Source organism: Mobula birostris, chromosome 30, assembly GCF_030028105.1.
Source record: "Mobula birostris isolate sMobBir1 chromosome 30, sMobBir1.hap1, whole genome shotgun sequence".
NCBI lineage: Eukaryota > Metazoa > Chordata > Chondrichthyes > Myliobatiformes > Myliobatidae > Mobula > Mobula birostris.
In genome coordinates this window covers 31,941,904-31,957,363 of record NC_092399.1, presented here as the reverse complement: position 1 = coordinate 31,957,363, position 15,460 = coordinate 31,941,904, and the positions used below count along the sequence as shown (strand labels likewise).

The window sequence follows — 15,460 nt, the reverse complement described above, 5'->3', positions numbered from 1 at the left end:
TGTGCCTGCATCAGCCCTTGAGGAACTAATGCCCTTTGCTTTATCTCGACCACTCATTTGGTCAGGAATGAATGATTCCTGTTTTGCTGTAGTCCTTTTTGTCCCAGGTATCAGTTGAGCTTTGAGTCTGTGATGAAGATCCCAATATTTCTAGTGAGATCCTTGGACCTTTTGACCACAGAAGGTGTGGAGTCTACAGTGCTCGCATTCCATTTTCAGCTTGGCTATAGTCCATCAGTTGTGCCGGTACATGGCATGAGGTACCTTGGTGTCATTAACCAGCCATCATCCCACTGGACATGTGGGGATGTAACAGATGTAGCAAAAGGTCCAGGGTGTAAGCTGATCCAGCTGGACTCCCTCCTCAACTCCTACATCCTCTGCCCCACCACCGTAAGCATTGAGCAGCGCTCAGCCATCTCCTTGTGTCTGGCTATAGCCTGAGTGATATTGAGGCTTGGGGAGACTATCTTCTTGGCCAGTGGTTGAGTGGAGAGGATCAAAATCAAAATAAGAATTGTACCCAATGTGAACCAGACTTGTGGTATAATTGTCAATGGTGTTACATACCTGTGCTGGATATAATGAATTCCTTGTTCCATTGGCTGAAGTTAATGTGGGGCAACCTGATTCACTGTCAAAATGAGCCTGGTTCTGTCAGTGAAAGGGGGAGAATTGAGGGAGCAAAGATACAAATTCAACAGGATTGGAGGGGTGCTGAGCAACGTCATTTCATTCAGTGGTGGATGAGGATATGGATCTCCTGATAGGTTGTCAGAGGTATTATTGAATCGAAAAATGCCAGGATGGGCACTTCAAATTTTGTAACTGCAGATCTGTGGATCAAGAGCTGGAAAGTGGGATTAACCTGAAGTTTATTCTTTGGCCAGCATGGGCCTATTTCTGTGGACCTATGATACAGCTGATGTTTTGGTATATTATAGAAAACTGATAATGGAGAAATTTTGTTTAATTTGTCTTATAAAAGTGTAGAAGAGAAGCTAAAACTGAAACGATTATTCTGGGAATGAGGGCTGTGGGTTCACGAGGAAAGACTTGTAGAGAGAAAATTGGGAGAGACAACAACCCAGATATATTTAATTATGTGGAACATTTGAGAGGCAACTGTAATCTATTGGGACCAGCTTTATGAAGTCAGAATTAGAAGAATAAGTGAGGCAAAATACCACAAGAACTTTTAATGCAGTGCTTGATGATTGGCCCAAGAAATGTTGACAGCTACAGAATAATTTATTCATTATTTGATTTGGAGTCATACTAAAGGTTAAATTTATGGGAGAATGAAATGATTGTAATAGTAGAGTGGGACAGTATTGGAGAACGTTGGCCTGGTAATTCTTCTCGGTTAACTGGATAAGGTGGTGTGATAAGTCCCTCTGGAGCAATGTTTTATTGTGCTAAATGCACTACATCAACTCTTGAGCAAAGAAACAAACTTCTGGATGAACTCAGTGGGCCATGCAGTATCTGTGGAGGTAAAGGGCTAGTTGATGTTTTAGATCGAGACCTTCCCTCCCACCCCCCGACCAAAATCATTGAGAATCCCTTTGCCTTTATAAATGCTGTCTTGGAAGTAGGTACAAGGGGCATGTCAGGGGTAAGGTTTTCACACACAGAGTGGTGGGTACGTGGAATGCACGCCAGCGAAGGTGGTAGAAGCAGAAACAATAGGGTCTTTGAAGAGACTCTTAGATAGGTACATGGAGCTTAGCACAATAGAGGGCTATGTGGTAGGGAAATTCTAGGCAGCTTCTAGAGTAGGTTACATGGTCGCCGCAACGTTGTGGGCCAAAGGGCCTGTAATGTGCTGCAGATTTTCTATGGTTCTATGACCCAATGATTTCATCCAACAGCTTGTTTCTTTTCTGCTGGTCTCCAGTCTCTACAATTTCTTGCATTTTTCACATTAGCCCTTCCCTGATTAGTGCACAAAATGAATGGCCTTTACTTCACAACATGGAATTGACAGGAGGCCATATTTATTGGAGGTGAGATCAGATGCCCCCCCACCCCTGGTGAGTAGGTGCTACTGAGGCATCAATTAAGGTCCAGGGTGGGATCAAGACCTCACTCGTGAGGAGGGAGGCACGGAGGACTGCTATTCCTCTGCACTAGGAGTACTGGAGACTGGAGTGATGGGAGGGTGGTGTGGTCCAGGTCAGAATGTGCCGGGGGTGAGGTGTGATGCAGATCCATCACAAAAGGTAAGTTCTGAGTCTGTAGCGCTCACCTGCGGCTGATTGTAAGCACCAGACTCCTGCAAAGGCAGCCCCTCCTTCCTGTTATTACGGTGGCGCATGTGCAATTAACTTTCCAGAAAATGGCACCCAAAGTCACATTGTGCACCCTTGTGTACTAGCCCAGCCTCTTGCATGTTTCTGTACCTCACACCCACAGAGGACCCGGTGACATTTTAGCAGGCTTTATCAAGGATACATGCTACAACTGCATTCTCAAGCTCCAATTCTTCTGAGAAGCAGACTGTGCCAATAGTCGAAGGCCTCAGTTGGAATTGTGAAGCTGGGATTGATTAAATATCCCAGATTTGACTGGGAGTTGGGGAGATGGGGTTGGAGTTTAGATAACTACTGGAGATGGTTTTACATGGTATGAAAAAGGGGAGGGGGCCTTGTTTTGTAAAACATTATTTGCTTATTCGTGAATAAATGGCACCCAATTTTCCCGTCCCTCCACAACTCCACAAAGCCCTACCCCCCATCCCACCCCTCCTTGAGGCAGCTGAAGTCCACCTGGAGCTGGTGAGTGGAGGAAGCCTCAGCTGTATTCATCTCTTCTGTCTGTCTCTCCATTCTCTTCCAGGGCCAGGGGGCTGCTCTTTATCGGCTGTCAATCTGCCCAAACATGTGGATTCCATCCTAAACAAAAGACTCTCCAAATCCTCAGCCACGCTCTGGAATTCCCCCAGCAGAAGTATGGAATCTTTCATTGCCCCGTTTCCCCACCCCTACCCCACCCCCTTTAGATCCTACACACCCTAGTCACCTCCAGGGCTGTTAACTTTCCCACTTGAGGCTTGGAATTGCCTTGGGGAAAAAAGAGATTTGCGGGCTGCCGTGACTTAAAGGAGCAATGTTGCGTAATTTTTGGTGGTTTACAACATCTAGCCTGCTGAAAAAGGGATCCAAACTGACGCTGCTCTAAGAAGTATTCCGCTGGGTAGCGTGCCAGAAACCCACGCTGCCTTCTGCTCCACAGGCCACTTTGATTACTGTCCCTTACGTGGCAGCCTGATGAAAATTAACAGCCCTGTGTCTCCCTCTGCTTGTCTGCTGCTGTGTGTGCAGGGTCAGAAACAGACGTGGCTCCCTGCTGGCTGAGATATGGTGGCTTATACCCAGCAGCAGAGACTCCAGCAGGGGCGGTGTGGGGGGAGGTGCGGGACACAAAATGTGCACTTCTGCTGACTCCAGTTGCATGAGCTAATCGCTAAGCAGAGGGAGCTGCAACTGCTGCTGTTGCTGGGAGCTGGCACTGAGGACGGTGGTGAGGGGGATGATGGATGGCGTATGTGGGGGGCCACCAGCCCGTGTGTCCTTGTGATTCAATCTGGGGTGGGGGGTGGACATTCATGCTGAATGATGGGAGGACGGTGGGATGAGGAATGCTGGCTTGTAGTGGATTGTGGCTCTGAGACAAGGGAGCATGACCACCCTGAACAGGATCCTGCTTTTCTTGGACAACATGTTAGCCTCTTGTGCGTAAGCAGAAGTTTATGTCTTTCAATGTCTTCTACATGGGTCTTTGTTCATTTACTAAGGTTAACACGTTTAGGCCCATTGTGCAGCGATGGTGCTCTGGGCAGACGAACTCTATACGATCCGTTGTAAGGATCACACTAAGCACAAGCACGGACTTTCACATTATGGTTAGTGTGAGTGTGATCAGTCTTGTGTTCAGGCTCAGCCAGTGGGGTGCACTGCAGTTCCTGAGGGAGTCACAGTGCGGCCAATCTCACTACCTTTTGATCACATTCAAACTCATGTCTTCCAGACTGATCCTACTGCACATCACCTTCAAAATGGCACTATCACACAGATTGGTGTGATCTTCTGAAAACAGTAATGTGTTTAAGATTGTAGACTTCCAGAAGTAACTGCAGACTGAGCGAATCCACTGAGAGCTGCGATAAAATCCCACTGCTTTTTCTGTGGAAAAATTGACTGTGGGGTTTGAGTATATTGTGCTGTGATCGGCCTTTTCCCGTGACCCCACAATCCAGTGGTGGCGCTGCTGGCCTTTTGGATGGAACAGAACTATTGGCACACTGGGTCCCATCATGGACCGTTCACCTATGCATAGGAAAGGTTTGAAGCTTGAAAGAGTGCAGAGTAAATTTACATGGATTTTGCTGGGACTTGACGAGCTGTGTTACAGGCATTGGGTCGAATAGGTTCGGACTTTATTCTCCAGAGTGCAAGAGAGTGAAAGAGACCTGAAGGAGGTATACAAGATCATTAGGGGTGTCGATAGGGTGAATGCATGCAGCAACTTGTGTGAGACTGGAACTACAATTCGTAAGTTTATGATGATAGATGAAATGTGTAAGGAGGACCTGAGGGGAGACCTGTTCATTCAGAGGGTGGTACAAGTGTGGAAGGAGCTTCCAGTGGGAGTAGTAGATGTGGCACTTAAAGGGAAGTTTGTATACATGCATGGATGAGAGGGGAACGGAGGGCTATGGTTCAGGTGCGTGTAGGTGAGACTAGGCAGTGTAGGCTGAAGGGCCCATTTCTGTGCTGTCGTGCTCTATGTCTCGATAGTTCCTGGACAGAACTGGCTCTGGCTGTGACTTATTGGCCCCCTGAACCTTCAACTGCTGGCTCCCTGCCTGAGCTGTCCAGGGTGCTGACCCTGTAGCACCTGGGTAGAACTGGCCCAAGGCTGGATTCTGCTGCAAGCGAGCAGAACTGGCACTCCTCCCATTTTCCAGGGCTTTCTGCTGCCGCTGCCCCAACCCTAGTTGTGTGACCCTGGTTTGTTGTGGCCAGTCTTGCCAGCTGAAGAGGCTGCCACTCACCTTGCTTCTGGCCCATGGGTGGTCGCGGCATTAGCCATGCATCGCCTCATTGGTGCTCTGAATTCACGGAGGCTCTGTCGCCAAAGGCAGAAGGGTTAGTTTTTTGGCTGGTGAGTTTAGTGCAAGAAAATGTGACATAGGTAAAAGGTAAACCAGGATCTTATTGAATGTCAAAACAAGCACAGGGAGATCACCATTGACTTGAAACTACACTGGCCCAGTCACTTAAATACCGTGGCTACAAGAACAGCATGTTCTCCTGTGATACACCTCCTGACACCCCAAAGTCTTTCATTTTCCATTACGTATGTTCTTATGTCTTTATGGTGATTTTACCTTAGCCCTTGTCCTGTGACATTTGTGACATGTGATCTTGTGCGTGCCTGCAGAATGAAGAAGTCAGTGTGACCTCTGACTCCTCTGCCATGATAAACAGGTTGGACCTGGGGCAGAGCTTGCAGCTGGGAACTGGAGATCCATGAGGAACTATGGACCATCAGCAGTGGCAGAAATGCACAGTCTATAACCCGATGATCTGGCCTATCCTTCACCCCACTGTCACTGACAAGGTGGAGACAGAAAGGCAGGAGGGTGGGTCAGGTACAGTGCCAGCTGTTCCTAGCCATGAGGGGCTACCTATGAAACTGAAACACAAAGTGTAACTAATTGAAAAAGGCAGCACACTAAGCAACCCCATATGCAATGGATCAGATCAAGGTTCCAGTAGTCCTACCACACTCGGTTCTGAATGGGGCTAGACAATTAAGTGGCTTAGTGGAAGGACAGGCTCCAGAGATATCCACATTCTCAGTGGCGTGAGTGCTGAGGACAAGACAAACATCCATGTGCAGAACTGACAAGTAGATAGGCCATTGGTCATTCTGGAGGTTCCCACCATCACATAAGCCAGTCTCCAGCGTATTCATGAGATAAAATAAGTTTCAGAGTACAGAGAAATGAGGAGAGGGGAAATTGGAGCTAATAGGGCCACTTTCCAACCACCCTCCCCCAAGAACTAACTTGGAGTCTGTGGGCTGAATGGCCTGTTTCTTTTTGCTTCATTACTCCAGCAATCTGGAATGATTACCAATCTCCAGTGCTGCTGTGTACCTACATGTTCACTCTGTGACTGTGTGGGTTTCTCCCTGGATGTTCTTGTTTCCAAAGGCATGCAGGCTGCTAGATTAATTAACTATTGTATGTTGTCCCTAGAGTGTAGGTAAGTGGTAGAAGAAACAGATGGCAGTTGATAGGCTTGTGTGAGAAACAGATTGCAGGGAGGTAAGTGGGGAAAGTGGTAGAGAAGAATGCTATGAGATCAAGTGATTTCCTTCTTCGTCAGATGGAATTATGAGAATTTTCTGGGGACTGGTTTAGTTCACTCGACATGATGTCAAGAAACAGCTGAGAGTTCTAGGTACAGAAAAGGTTGTGAGACCAGAGACCATCCCAGATGTAATCCCAGGTGGAAAGTGGCCAGAGCGTGAGTGGGCCAGTGAAGGAGTGGAGCTTTGAGGCTTTGACTCGAGAGGCTTCGACGAGAAGAGGCGGAGGACAAGCTAGCTCGCAGTTAGTTTTTACAATGTCTCCTGAGACGGTGATGTGCCTCTCATGTGAGATGTGGCAGTCTTGGGGGAACGCCCCTCTCCCGCAGAGTCACATCTGCCAAAAGTGCTTACGGCTGGGCGATCTGGAAGACTGTGTAAGGAATCTGGAGCAGCAGCTGGATGACCTTTGACATAAGAGAGAATGAGGCAGTCATAGATGAGAACTACAGGGAGGTAGTCACACCTAGGCTGTCGGAAACAGGTTGTTGGGTGACAGTCAGAGGGGGGAAAGCGAAGGTGAGCAGACAGGTAGTGCAGAGCACCCCTGTAGCCATTTCCCTGAATAATAAGTTTACCGTCCTGGATACTGTTGGTGGGGACGACCGACCAGGTGTGAGCCACGGTGGCAGGGCCTCCGGCACTGAGTCTGACCCTGTGGTGCAGAAGGGTGGGACGGAGAAGAGGAGAGCTGTCGTCATTGGAGACTCTATAGTCAGGGGAGCAGACAGGAGATTTTGTGGACGTGAGAAGGACACCTGCATGGTTTGTTGCCTCCCGGGTGCCAGGGTCCAGGATGTCTCTGACCGGGTGCACGACATCCTGGTACATGAGGGAAAGCAACCAGAAGTCGTGATACATGTTGGGACCAACGACCTAGGCAGGAAGAGGGATGAGGTCCTGAAGTGTGAGTTTCGGGAATTAGGCAGAAGGCTGAAGAACAGGACCTCAAGGGTGACGTTCTCAGGATTGCTGCCAGTGCTACGTGACAGAGATGGTAAGAATTGGAGGAGATGGCAGTTGAATGCGTGGCTGAGGAGTTGGTGCAGGGAGCAGGGTTTTAGATTTTTAGATCATTGGGATCTCTTCTGGGGAAGGTGGGACCTGTACAGATTGGATGGGTTGCACCTGAACTCGAGGGGGAGCAATATCCTTGCAGGTAGGTTTGCTAGCATGGTTCGGGAGGGTTTAAACTAATTTGCGAGGGGGATGGGACCCAGAGCGATAGAGCAGTGAAAGAAGTGCATGGAGTAAAGCCAGATCTAACATACAGAGAGGCTTTGAGGAAAGAGAAGCAGAATAAACGGTGTAAAGACAGTAAGGTAGAAGGGTTGAAATGTGTGTACCTCAATGCAAGAAGCATCAGGAACAAAGGTGATGAACTGAGAGCTTGGATACATACATGGAATTATGATGTAGTGGCCGTTACAGAGACTTGGCTGGCACCGGGGCAGGAATGGATTCTCAATATTCCTGGATTTCAGTGCTTTAAAAGGGATAGAGAGGGTGGAAAAAGGGGAGGAGGAGTGGCATTACTGGTCAGGGATACTATTACAGCTACAGAAAGGGTGGGTAATGTAGCAGGATCCTCTTTTGAGTCAATATGGGTGGAAGTCAGGAACAGGAAGGGAGCAGTTACTCTACTGGGGGTATTCTATAGGCCCCCTGATAGCAGCAGAGATACAGAGGAGCAGATTGGGAGGCAGATTTTGGAAAGGTGCAAAAATAACAGGGCTGTTATCATGAGTGACTTTAACTTCCCTAATATTGATTGGCACCTGATTAGTTCCAAGGGTTTAGATGGGGCAGAATTTGTTAAGTGTGTCCAGGATGGATTCCTGTCACAGTATGTGGACAGGCCGACCAGGGGGAATGCCATACTAGATCTAGTACTAGGTAATGAACCAGCTCAGGTCACAGATCTCTCAGTGGGTGAGCATCTGCGGGACAGTAACCACCGCTCCCTGGCCTTTATAATTATCATTGAAAAGGATAGAATCAAAGAGGACAGGAAAATTTTTAATTGGGGAAAGGCAAATTATGAGGCTATAAGGCTAGAACTTGCGGGTGTGAATTGGGATGATGTTTTTGCAGGGAAATGTACTATGGACATGTGGTCGATGTTTAGAGATCTCTTGCGGGATGTAAGGGATAAATTTGTCCTGGTGAGGAAGATAAAGAATGGTAGGGTGAAGGAACCATGGGTGACAAGTGAGGTGGAAAATCTAGTCGGGTGGAAGAAGGCAGCATACATGAGGTTTAGGAAGCAAGGATCAGATGGGTCTATTGAGGAATATAGGGAAGCAAGAAAGGAGCTTAAGAAGGGGCTGAGAAGAGCAAGAAGGGGGCATGAGAAGGCCTTGGCGAGTAGGGTAAAGGAAAACCCCAAGGCATTCTTCAATTATATGAAGAAAAAAAGGATGACAGGAGTGAAGGTAGGACCGATTAGAGATAAAGGTGGGAAGATGTGCCTGGAGGCTGTGGAAGTGAGTGAGGTCCTCAATGAATACTTCTCTTCGGTATTCACCAATGAGAGGGAACTTGATGGTGAGGACAATATGAGTGAGGTTGATATTCTGGAGCATGCTGATATTAAGGGAGAGGAGGTGTTGGAGTTGTTAAAATACATTAGGACAGATAAGTCCCCAGGGCCTGACGGAATATTCCCCAGGCTGCTCCACGAGGCGAGAGAAGAGATTGCTGAGCCTCTGGCTAGGATCTTTATGTCCTCGTTTGTCCACGGGAATGGTACCGGAGGATTGGAGGGAGGCGAATGTTGTTCCCTTGTTCAAAAAAGGTAGTAGGGATAGTCCGGGTAATTATAGACCAGTGAGCCTTATGTCTGTGGTGGGAAAGCTGTTGGAAAAGATTCTTAGAGATAGGATCTATAGGCATTTAGAGAATCATGGTCTGATCAGGGACAGTCAGCATGGCTTTGTGAAGGGCAGATTGTGTCTAACAAGCCTGATAGAGTTCTTTGAGGAGGTGACCAGGCATATAGATGAGGGTAGTGCAGTGGATGTGATCTATATGGATTTTAGTAAGGCATTTGACAAGGTTCCACACGGTAGGCTTATTCAGAAAGTTAGAAGGCATGGGATCCAGGGAAGTTTGGCCAGGTGGATTCAGAATTGGCTTGCCTGCAGAAGGCAGAGGGTGGTGATGGAGGGAGTACATTCAGATTACAGGATTGTGACTAGTGATGTCCCACAAGGATCTGTTCTGGGACCTCTACTTTTCGTGATTTTTATTAACGACCTGGATATGGGGGTAGAAGGGTGGGTTGGCAAGTTTGCAGACAACACAAAGGTTGGTGGTGTTGTAGATAGTGTAGAGGATTGTCAAAGATTGCAGAGAGACATTGATAGGATGCAGAAGTGGGCTGAGAAGTGGCAGATGGAGTTCAACCCGGAGAAGTGTGAAGTGGTACACTTTGGAAGGACAAACTCCCAGGCAGAGTACAAAGTAAATGGCAGGAATCTTGGTAGTGTGGAGGAGCAGAGGGATCTCGGGGTACATGTCCACAGATCCCTGAAAGTTGCCTCACAGGTGGATAGGGTAGTTAAGAAAGCTTATGGGGTGTTAGCTTTCATAAGTCGAGGGATAGAGTTTAAGAGTCGCGATGTAATGATGCAGCTCTATAAAACTCTGGTTAGGCCACACTTGGAGTATTGTGTCCAGTTCTGGTCACCTCACTATAGGAAGGATGTGGAAGCATTGGAAAGGGTACAGAGGAGATTTACCAGGATGCTGCCTGGTTTAGAAAGTATGGGTTATGATCAGAGATTAAGGGAGCTAGGGCTTTACTCTTTAGAGAGAAGGAGGATGAGAGGAGACATGATAGAGGTGTACAAGATAATAAGAGGAATAGATAGAGTGGATAGCCAGCGCCTCTTCCCCAGGGCACCACTGCTCAATACAAGAGGACATGGCTTTAAGGTAAGGGGTGGGAAGTTCAAGGGGGATATTAGAGGAAGGTTTTTTACTCAGAGAGTGGTTGGTGCGTGGAATGCACTGTCTCAGTCAGTGGTGGAGGCAGATACACTAGTGAAGTTTAAGAGACTACTAGACAGGTATATGGAGGAATCTAAGGTGGGGGCTTATATGGGAGGCAGGGTTTGATGGTCGGCACAACATTGTGGGCCGAAGGGCCTGTACTGTGCTGTACTATTCTATGTTCTATGTAAAACAGAAGTCTTAACCTCCGGTACCAGGTGAAATTGAGCCAAACTGTTCAAGTACATTTACACTGCTGCTAGCTACGTAACAATGAAGACAATTGCCCAGATCTATTCGGTTCATACATAGGACAAATCCAAGCTGGTCAGTCTGTTCTCAGTTATCAGCTGAGATGGAAGCTGACTTTGACAGTGCTATCCAGTTGTCTTAGATCAACCCAACTGCCTGATGGCCATTTTGGGTTCAACCATGGCTGTGGAGCTCCAGACCACATCACACAGCCCTGCCCCGACCATCACAGCTGAATTCCAGAGGCCCGGTGAGAATGACAGCTGTTGTGTCCAATGGAGCATTTGACCGAGTGTAGAGCCAAGGAGCCCTTTGTAAAAGTGAAAGTAGTTGGAATCAAAGAACAAACTCTCCAGTAGTTGGAGTTATATTTCACACAAAATGTGATTTTTGTGCTTATTGGATGCCAATCAGCCCGGTCACAGGTTCTTTCTGCAAGAGTTCCTCTGGGCAGTGTCTAGTCATCAGCTACTGCTTCCTCAGTAATCTCTTTTCCTTCATAAAGTCAGATGCAGGCATGTTTGCACAATTCATTCCTTACACTCATTGCCATAAAGGTAATGATTGTCCCCAACAAGAGGGAACCTAACCACCTACCCATGACATTCAATGACATTCCCATGAAGGAGATGGCCATCATAAGACATAGGAGCAGAATTAGGCCATTCAGCCCATCGGGTTTGCTCTGCCATTACATCAGGCTGATCCCAGATCCCACTCAACCCCATACACCTGGCTTTTTGCCATATCCTTTGATGCCCTGACGGATCAGGAATCCTTCAACTTCTGCCTTAAATATATCCACAGACTTGGCCTCCACCGCAGTCTGTGGCAAAGCATTCCACAGATTCACCGATCTCTGGCTAAAAAAATTCCTCCTTGACTCTGTTCTAAATGGTCACCCCTCAATTTTGAGGCTGTTCCATCTAGTTATGGATAACCCCACCATAGGAACCATTCACTCCACATTCCGTCTATCTAGTCCTTTCAACATTTGGTAGGATTCAATGAGATCCCCCCTTATTCTTCTAAATTGCAGTGAGTACTCACCCAAAGTTGCCAAATGCTCCTCGTAAGTTATCCCTTTCATTCTCAGAATCATCCTTGTGAACCTCCTCTGGACTCTCTCCAATGACAATACATCCTTTCTGAAATATGAGACCCAAAACTGTTGGCAATACTCCAAGTGCAGTCTGACTAGTGTCTTACAAAGCTCCAGCATTATCTCCTTGCTTTTATATTCTATTCCCCTTGAAATAAATGCCAACGTTGCATTTGTCTTCTTCACCACAGACTCAATCTGTAAATTAACCTTCTGGGAGTCTTGCACGAGGACTCCTAAGTCCCTCTGAACCTTTGATGTTTAAACTTTCTCCCCATATAGATAATAGTCCACCCTGTTGTTTCTTTTACCAAAATGCATCATCCTACACTGTATTCCATCTGTCACTTCTTTGCTCATTCTTCCAATTTTTCTAATTCCTGCTGCAACTGCAGTGCTTCCTCAGCAATACCTACTCCTCCACCTATCTACGTATCATCCGCAAACTTTGCCACAAAGCCATTGATTCCATTATCCAAATCATTGACAGACAATGTGAAAAGTAGCGGTCCCAGTACTGACCCCTGAGGAACACCACTAGTCACTGGCAGCCAACCAGAAAAGGCCCTCTTTATTCTCACTCACTGACTCCTTGTCAGCCATTCCTCTATCCATGCCATTATCTTTCCCTCTAATGCCATAGAATTTTATCTTGTTAAGCAGCCTCACATGTGGCACCTTATCAAATGCCATCTGAAAATCCAAGTAAATGACATCCACTACCTCTTATTTGTCAACCCTGCTTGTTACTTCCTCGAAGAACTCTTAACAGGTTTGTCAGGCAAGATTTCCCTTTACAGAAACCATGTTGACTTTGACTTATTTTATCATTAGTCTGCAAATACTCCAAAACTTCATCCTTAATAATAGACTCCAACACTTCCCCAACCACTGAGGTTAGGCTAACTGGCCTATAATTTCCTTTCTTTTACCTTCCTCCCTTCTTGAAGAATGGAGTGACCTTTGCCATTAACATCCTGGGGACAACAGTTGGGCCAGACCACCCTGACCAGGTTACTGCAACCTTTACCACTAAGAAGGGCAAAGGCATCAAACTTATGGCACATTAAAGCTGCAGATTCCCATCCAAGTCATCAACCTGACTTGGGATTCTTCATTGTCACTGGGTTGAAATCTGGAGATCTGTCCAATGACACTGTGGAAACACCTTCACCAATAAGGACTGCATTGGTCCAAGGAAGCACCTCACCACGACCTTGCTAATGACACCAGATTCTGAAAACTGCAAAGCCCTACCTGACCTTACCCAGGAAAGGTTTCACGTCTTTCCAACTCACTGCCCCAGGGCTGGTCTGCCTTTGCCTGAGCTGAGATGAGCTCTTGAGCCTTGGTTGTTTCTCAGAATGTTTAGATTATATGGTCCTGTATAATATATCACACAGGCTTCAAGGCTCCTGGAATAAATTACAGAAATGTAATAGAGTTTCGGTGATGACATTCAAAGGTTAATGTAGCAGTGTTGAATTGAATTGAGGGAGATTAAAGGAGCAAAGTAGAGGTGTATAAAGTTACAAACAATGTTGATGGTATGAGTCTTTCATAAACTCGTTCCCGTGGTCAGCATCAGAAGACACAGGTGAGAGGAGAACGTTTTTCAGAGGTTATGTGATCTGGAATCCTAGCTCGATGAGAAGTTGGAAGCCTCTGCTATTGCGCCTTTCCAAAGGGAATTGGATTTGTACTTGAGCAAAGGAATATGTTATGTCTTTTTGGAACGAAGCAATAAGATAATTCTTTGAAAGAGCTTACACAGGCAAAATGAGCAGATGGCCTCTGCTCTGTGCAGAATGATTTTGTGACAATGGAGATCAGAGCTGCCGGCGGATGATACAAGCTGAGGTTCAGTTCCTCCAGGTAATGCTCTCAAGGTGTTTCTGGAATTATGGGATCAGGTAACTTCAGCATTTGGCAACATTTGGTCCGTTCTGGCTCAGGTATGGCGAGTCAGAGAGTTGAGTTCGGACTACCAGCCCCTGTCCTGGTTTGCATCCCGTGGTATCTGAGAGTGAACGACTGCTCTGTTTCCATGCAGCTCGGCGTTTGCAGCTGAGTCCCTGGGAGAGCAGTATCGTGGAACGGCTGATGACCCCGACGCTCTCCTTCCTGGCCAGGAGCAGAAGTGTTGCTGTTTTAACGGGAACAGCCCGAGATTCAGGTTGGTACAGTGATCCTGCCAGGTTTGTTGTGGAGAGTGGTTTTGTTTTGAACTTGTTTAAAAAAAATTGAAAATGACCTTGTTTCCAATCTTTTTTTTCCCTCTTTCCCTCTCGCAACTCATATCCTTCAACTCCTGGTGCTCTCTCTCTTCCGGCTCCTTTTTGCTGTCTCCTGGTTATTAACCCTCCTTGCTGCACCTCTCCTTCCTGTCCCCTCGTGCCCTTTCTGCTGCCTCATTCCCTGGCTATGGATGACTTCATGCTCTGGTTCCCCATTTTTCCACCACTCCATTCGAATTCCGGCAATTCTGTGTATTTTCATTTCTAATTTCCTTCCTGCCTCTCCTATTTTATTACTGCTTTATGTTTCTCATTTCCAATTCTACCCACCCTCACAATCCTGCCTTATTTTCTACTCATCTCCCTTCTCCTAATGCCTCCTGCCTCACCCTGCCTGTCCCCTTCTCTATCCTTTCACTTACCTGCCTCCCTCACTCATTCATCTTTCTCTGCCTCCCCATCGTTTCTCCCTCTCTGCCCCTACCATCTCTTGATCTTCCGTTGCCCGTTTCTCTCTTCTCTACACCACCTATCTCCCCAACTCCCCGCCTACCACCTCCTGTTTTCCCTCTATTTCTCTCCCCTTTCTTGTCTCCTCTGTCCCTCCCTCTACTCTCCTTGCTCTCCCCGGACCACCACCCTCCCTCTCGCTCTCTCCGTGACTCTGCCAGACGTCCCTCTCTGCCCTCGCTCTGCGTCATCCAGCCCAATAGCCCCACGAAGCGGCAAACCCGTCCACAGGTGCTCCAATCAATGGAGGGCGGCACAAAGCACCCCAGATCTCCCTGGGCGACGCAAGACTGAGGCTCAGCCGGTGAGTAATCATGTTGCCCGTTGGCATCACTCTGGCTGCAGTCCCTTGCGAGATACAATGTCCCTCCAGCCATTTTTGTTCCCAAGTGCTAAAGTAGGCTGAACTATTGATGGGCACCACACGAAATGCTGCAGGAACACAATGGGTCAGGCAGCATCTGTGGAGGGAAATAGGCATTCAGTGTTTGGGTTGAGACCCTTCATCTGGGCTTAAACAGCCAGTTTGAAGAGATGGTGGGATGAGGGGCTTGGAGCAAGAACTGTCAGGTGATGGTGGATCAAGGTGAGAGGGATGAGTCAAGACCAGGCAGGTGATGGGTGGTTCCAAGTGACTGGATGGAGCAAGAGCTGGCAGGGGATTGGTGGATCCGGGTGGGGGGAGCAATTAATAGATAGGGAATGGAGAGTGGGGATAGAGCTGGAAACTGGGAGAGGACAGGTGGGAATGACAGTGAAGGGGATGGAATTAGATAGGAGAGGAATGTGGAGTGTGGAATGGAGGCAGTGAAGTGGGTGGGAAACCAGGGGGAGGAGTATGTGGCTGCTGGGCAAATGGAGAGGGCGTCAGAGAGGAAGGAGACAGGCTGATTGGGCTGGGTAGATCAGGAGGAGAAAGAAAAGAGACATGGGAGAATTACTGGAACTTGGAGGATTCATTGTTCAGGTTCTAGCATCT

At 47.4% G+C, this 15,460-nt stretch overlaps 1 protein-coding gene across 5 annotated transcripts in view; it reads left to right on the top strand.

The window, feature by feature from the left end:
* map7d1a (MAP7 domain containing 1a) overlaps window positions 1-15,460 on the top strand; it is a 252,467-nt gene that overhangs the window by 196,099 nt on the left and 40,908 nt on the right. For 4 of the 5 annotated variants that reach the window (XM_072247065.1, XM_072247064.1, XM_072247067.1 and 1 more), the window contains exons 6-8: window positions 2,842-2,952; window positions 13,788-13,910; window positions 14,643-14,785. In XM_072247065.1, the coding sequence (XP_072103166.1) occupies window positions 2,842-2,952; window positions 13,788-13,910; window positions 14,643-14,785 (377 nt within the window). The remainder of the gene's footprint in view (window positions 1-2,841; window positions 2,953-13,787; window positions 13,911-14,642; window positions 14,786-15,460) is intronic. The other variant, XM_072247066.1, reaches the window with a different exon arrangement.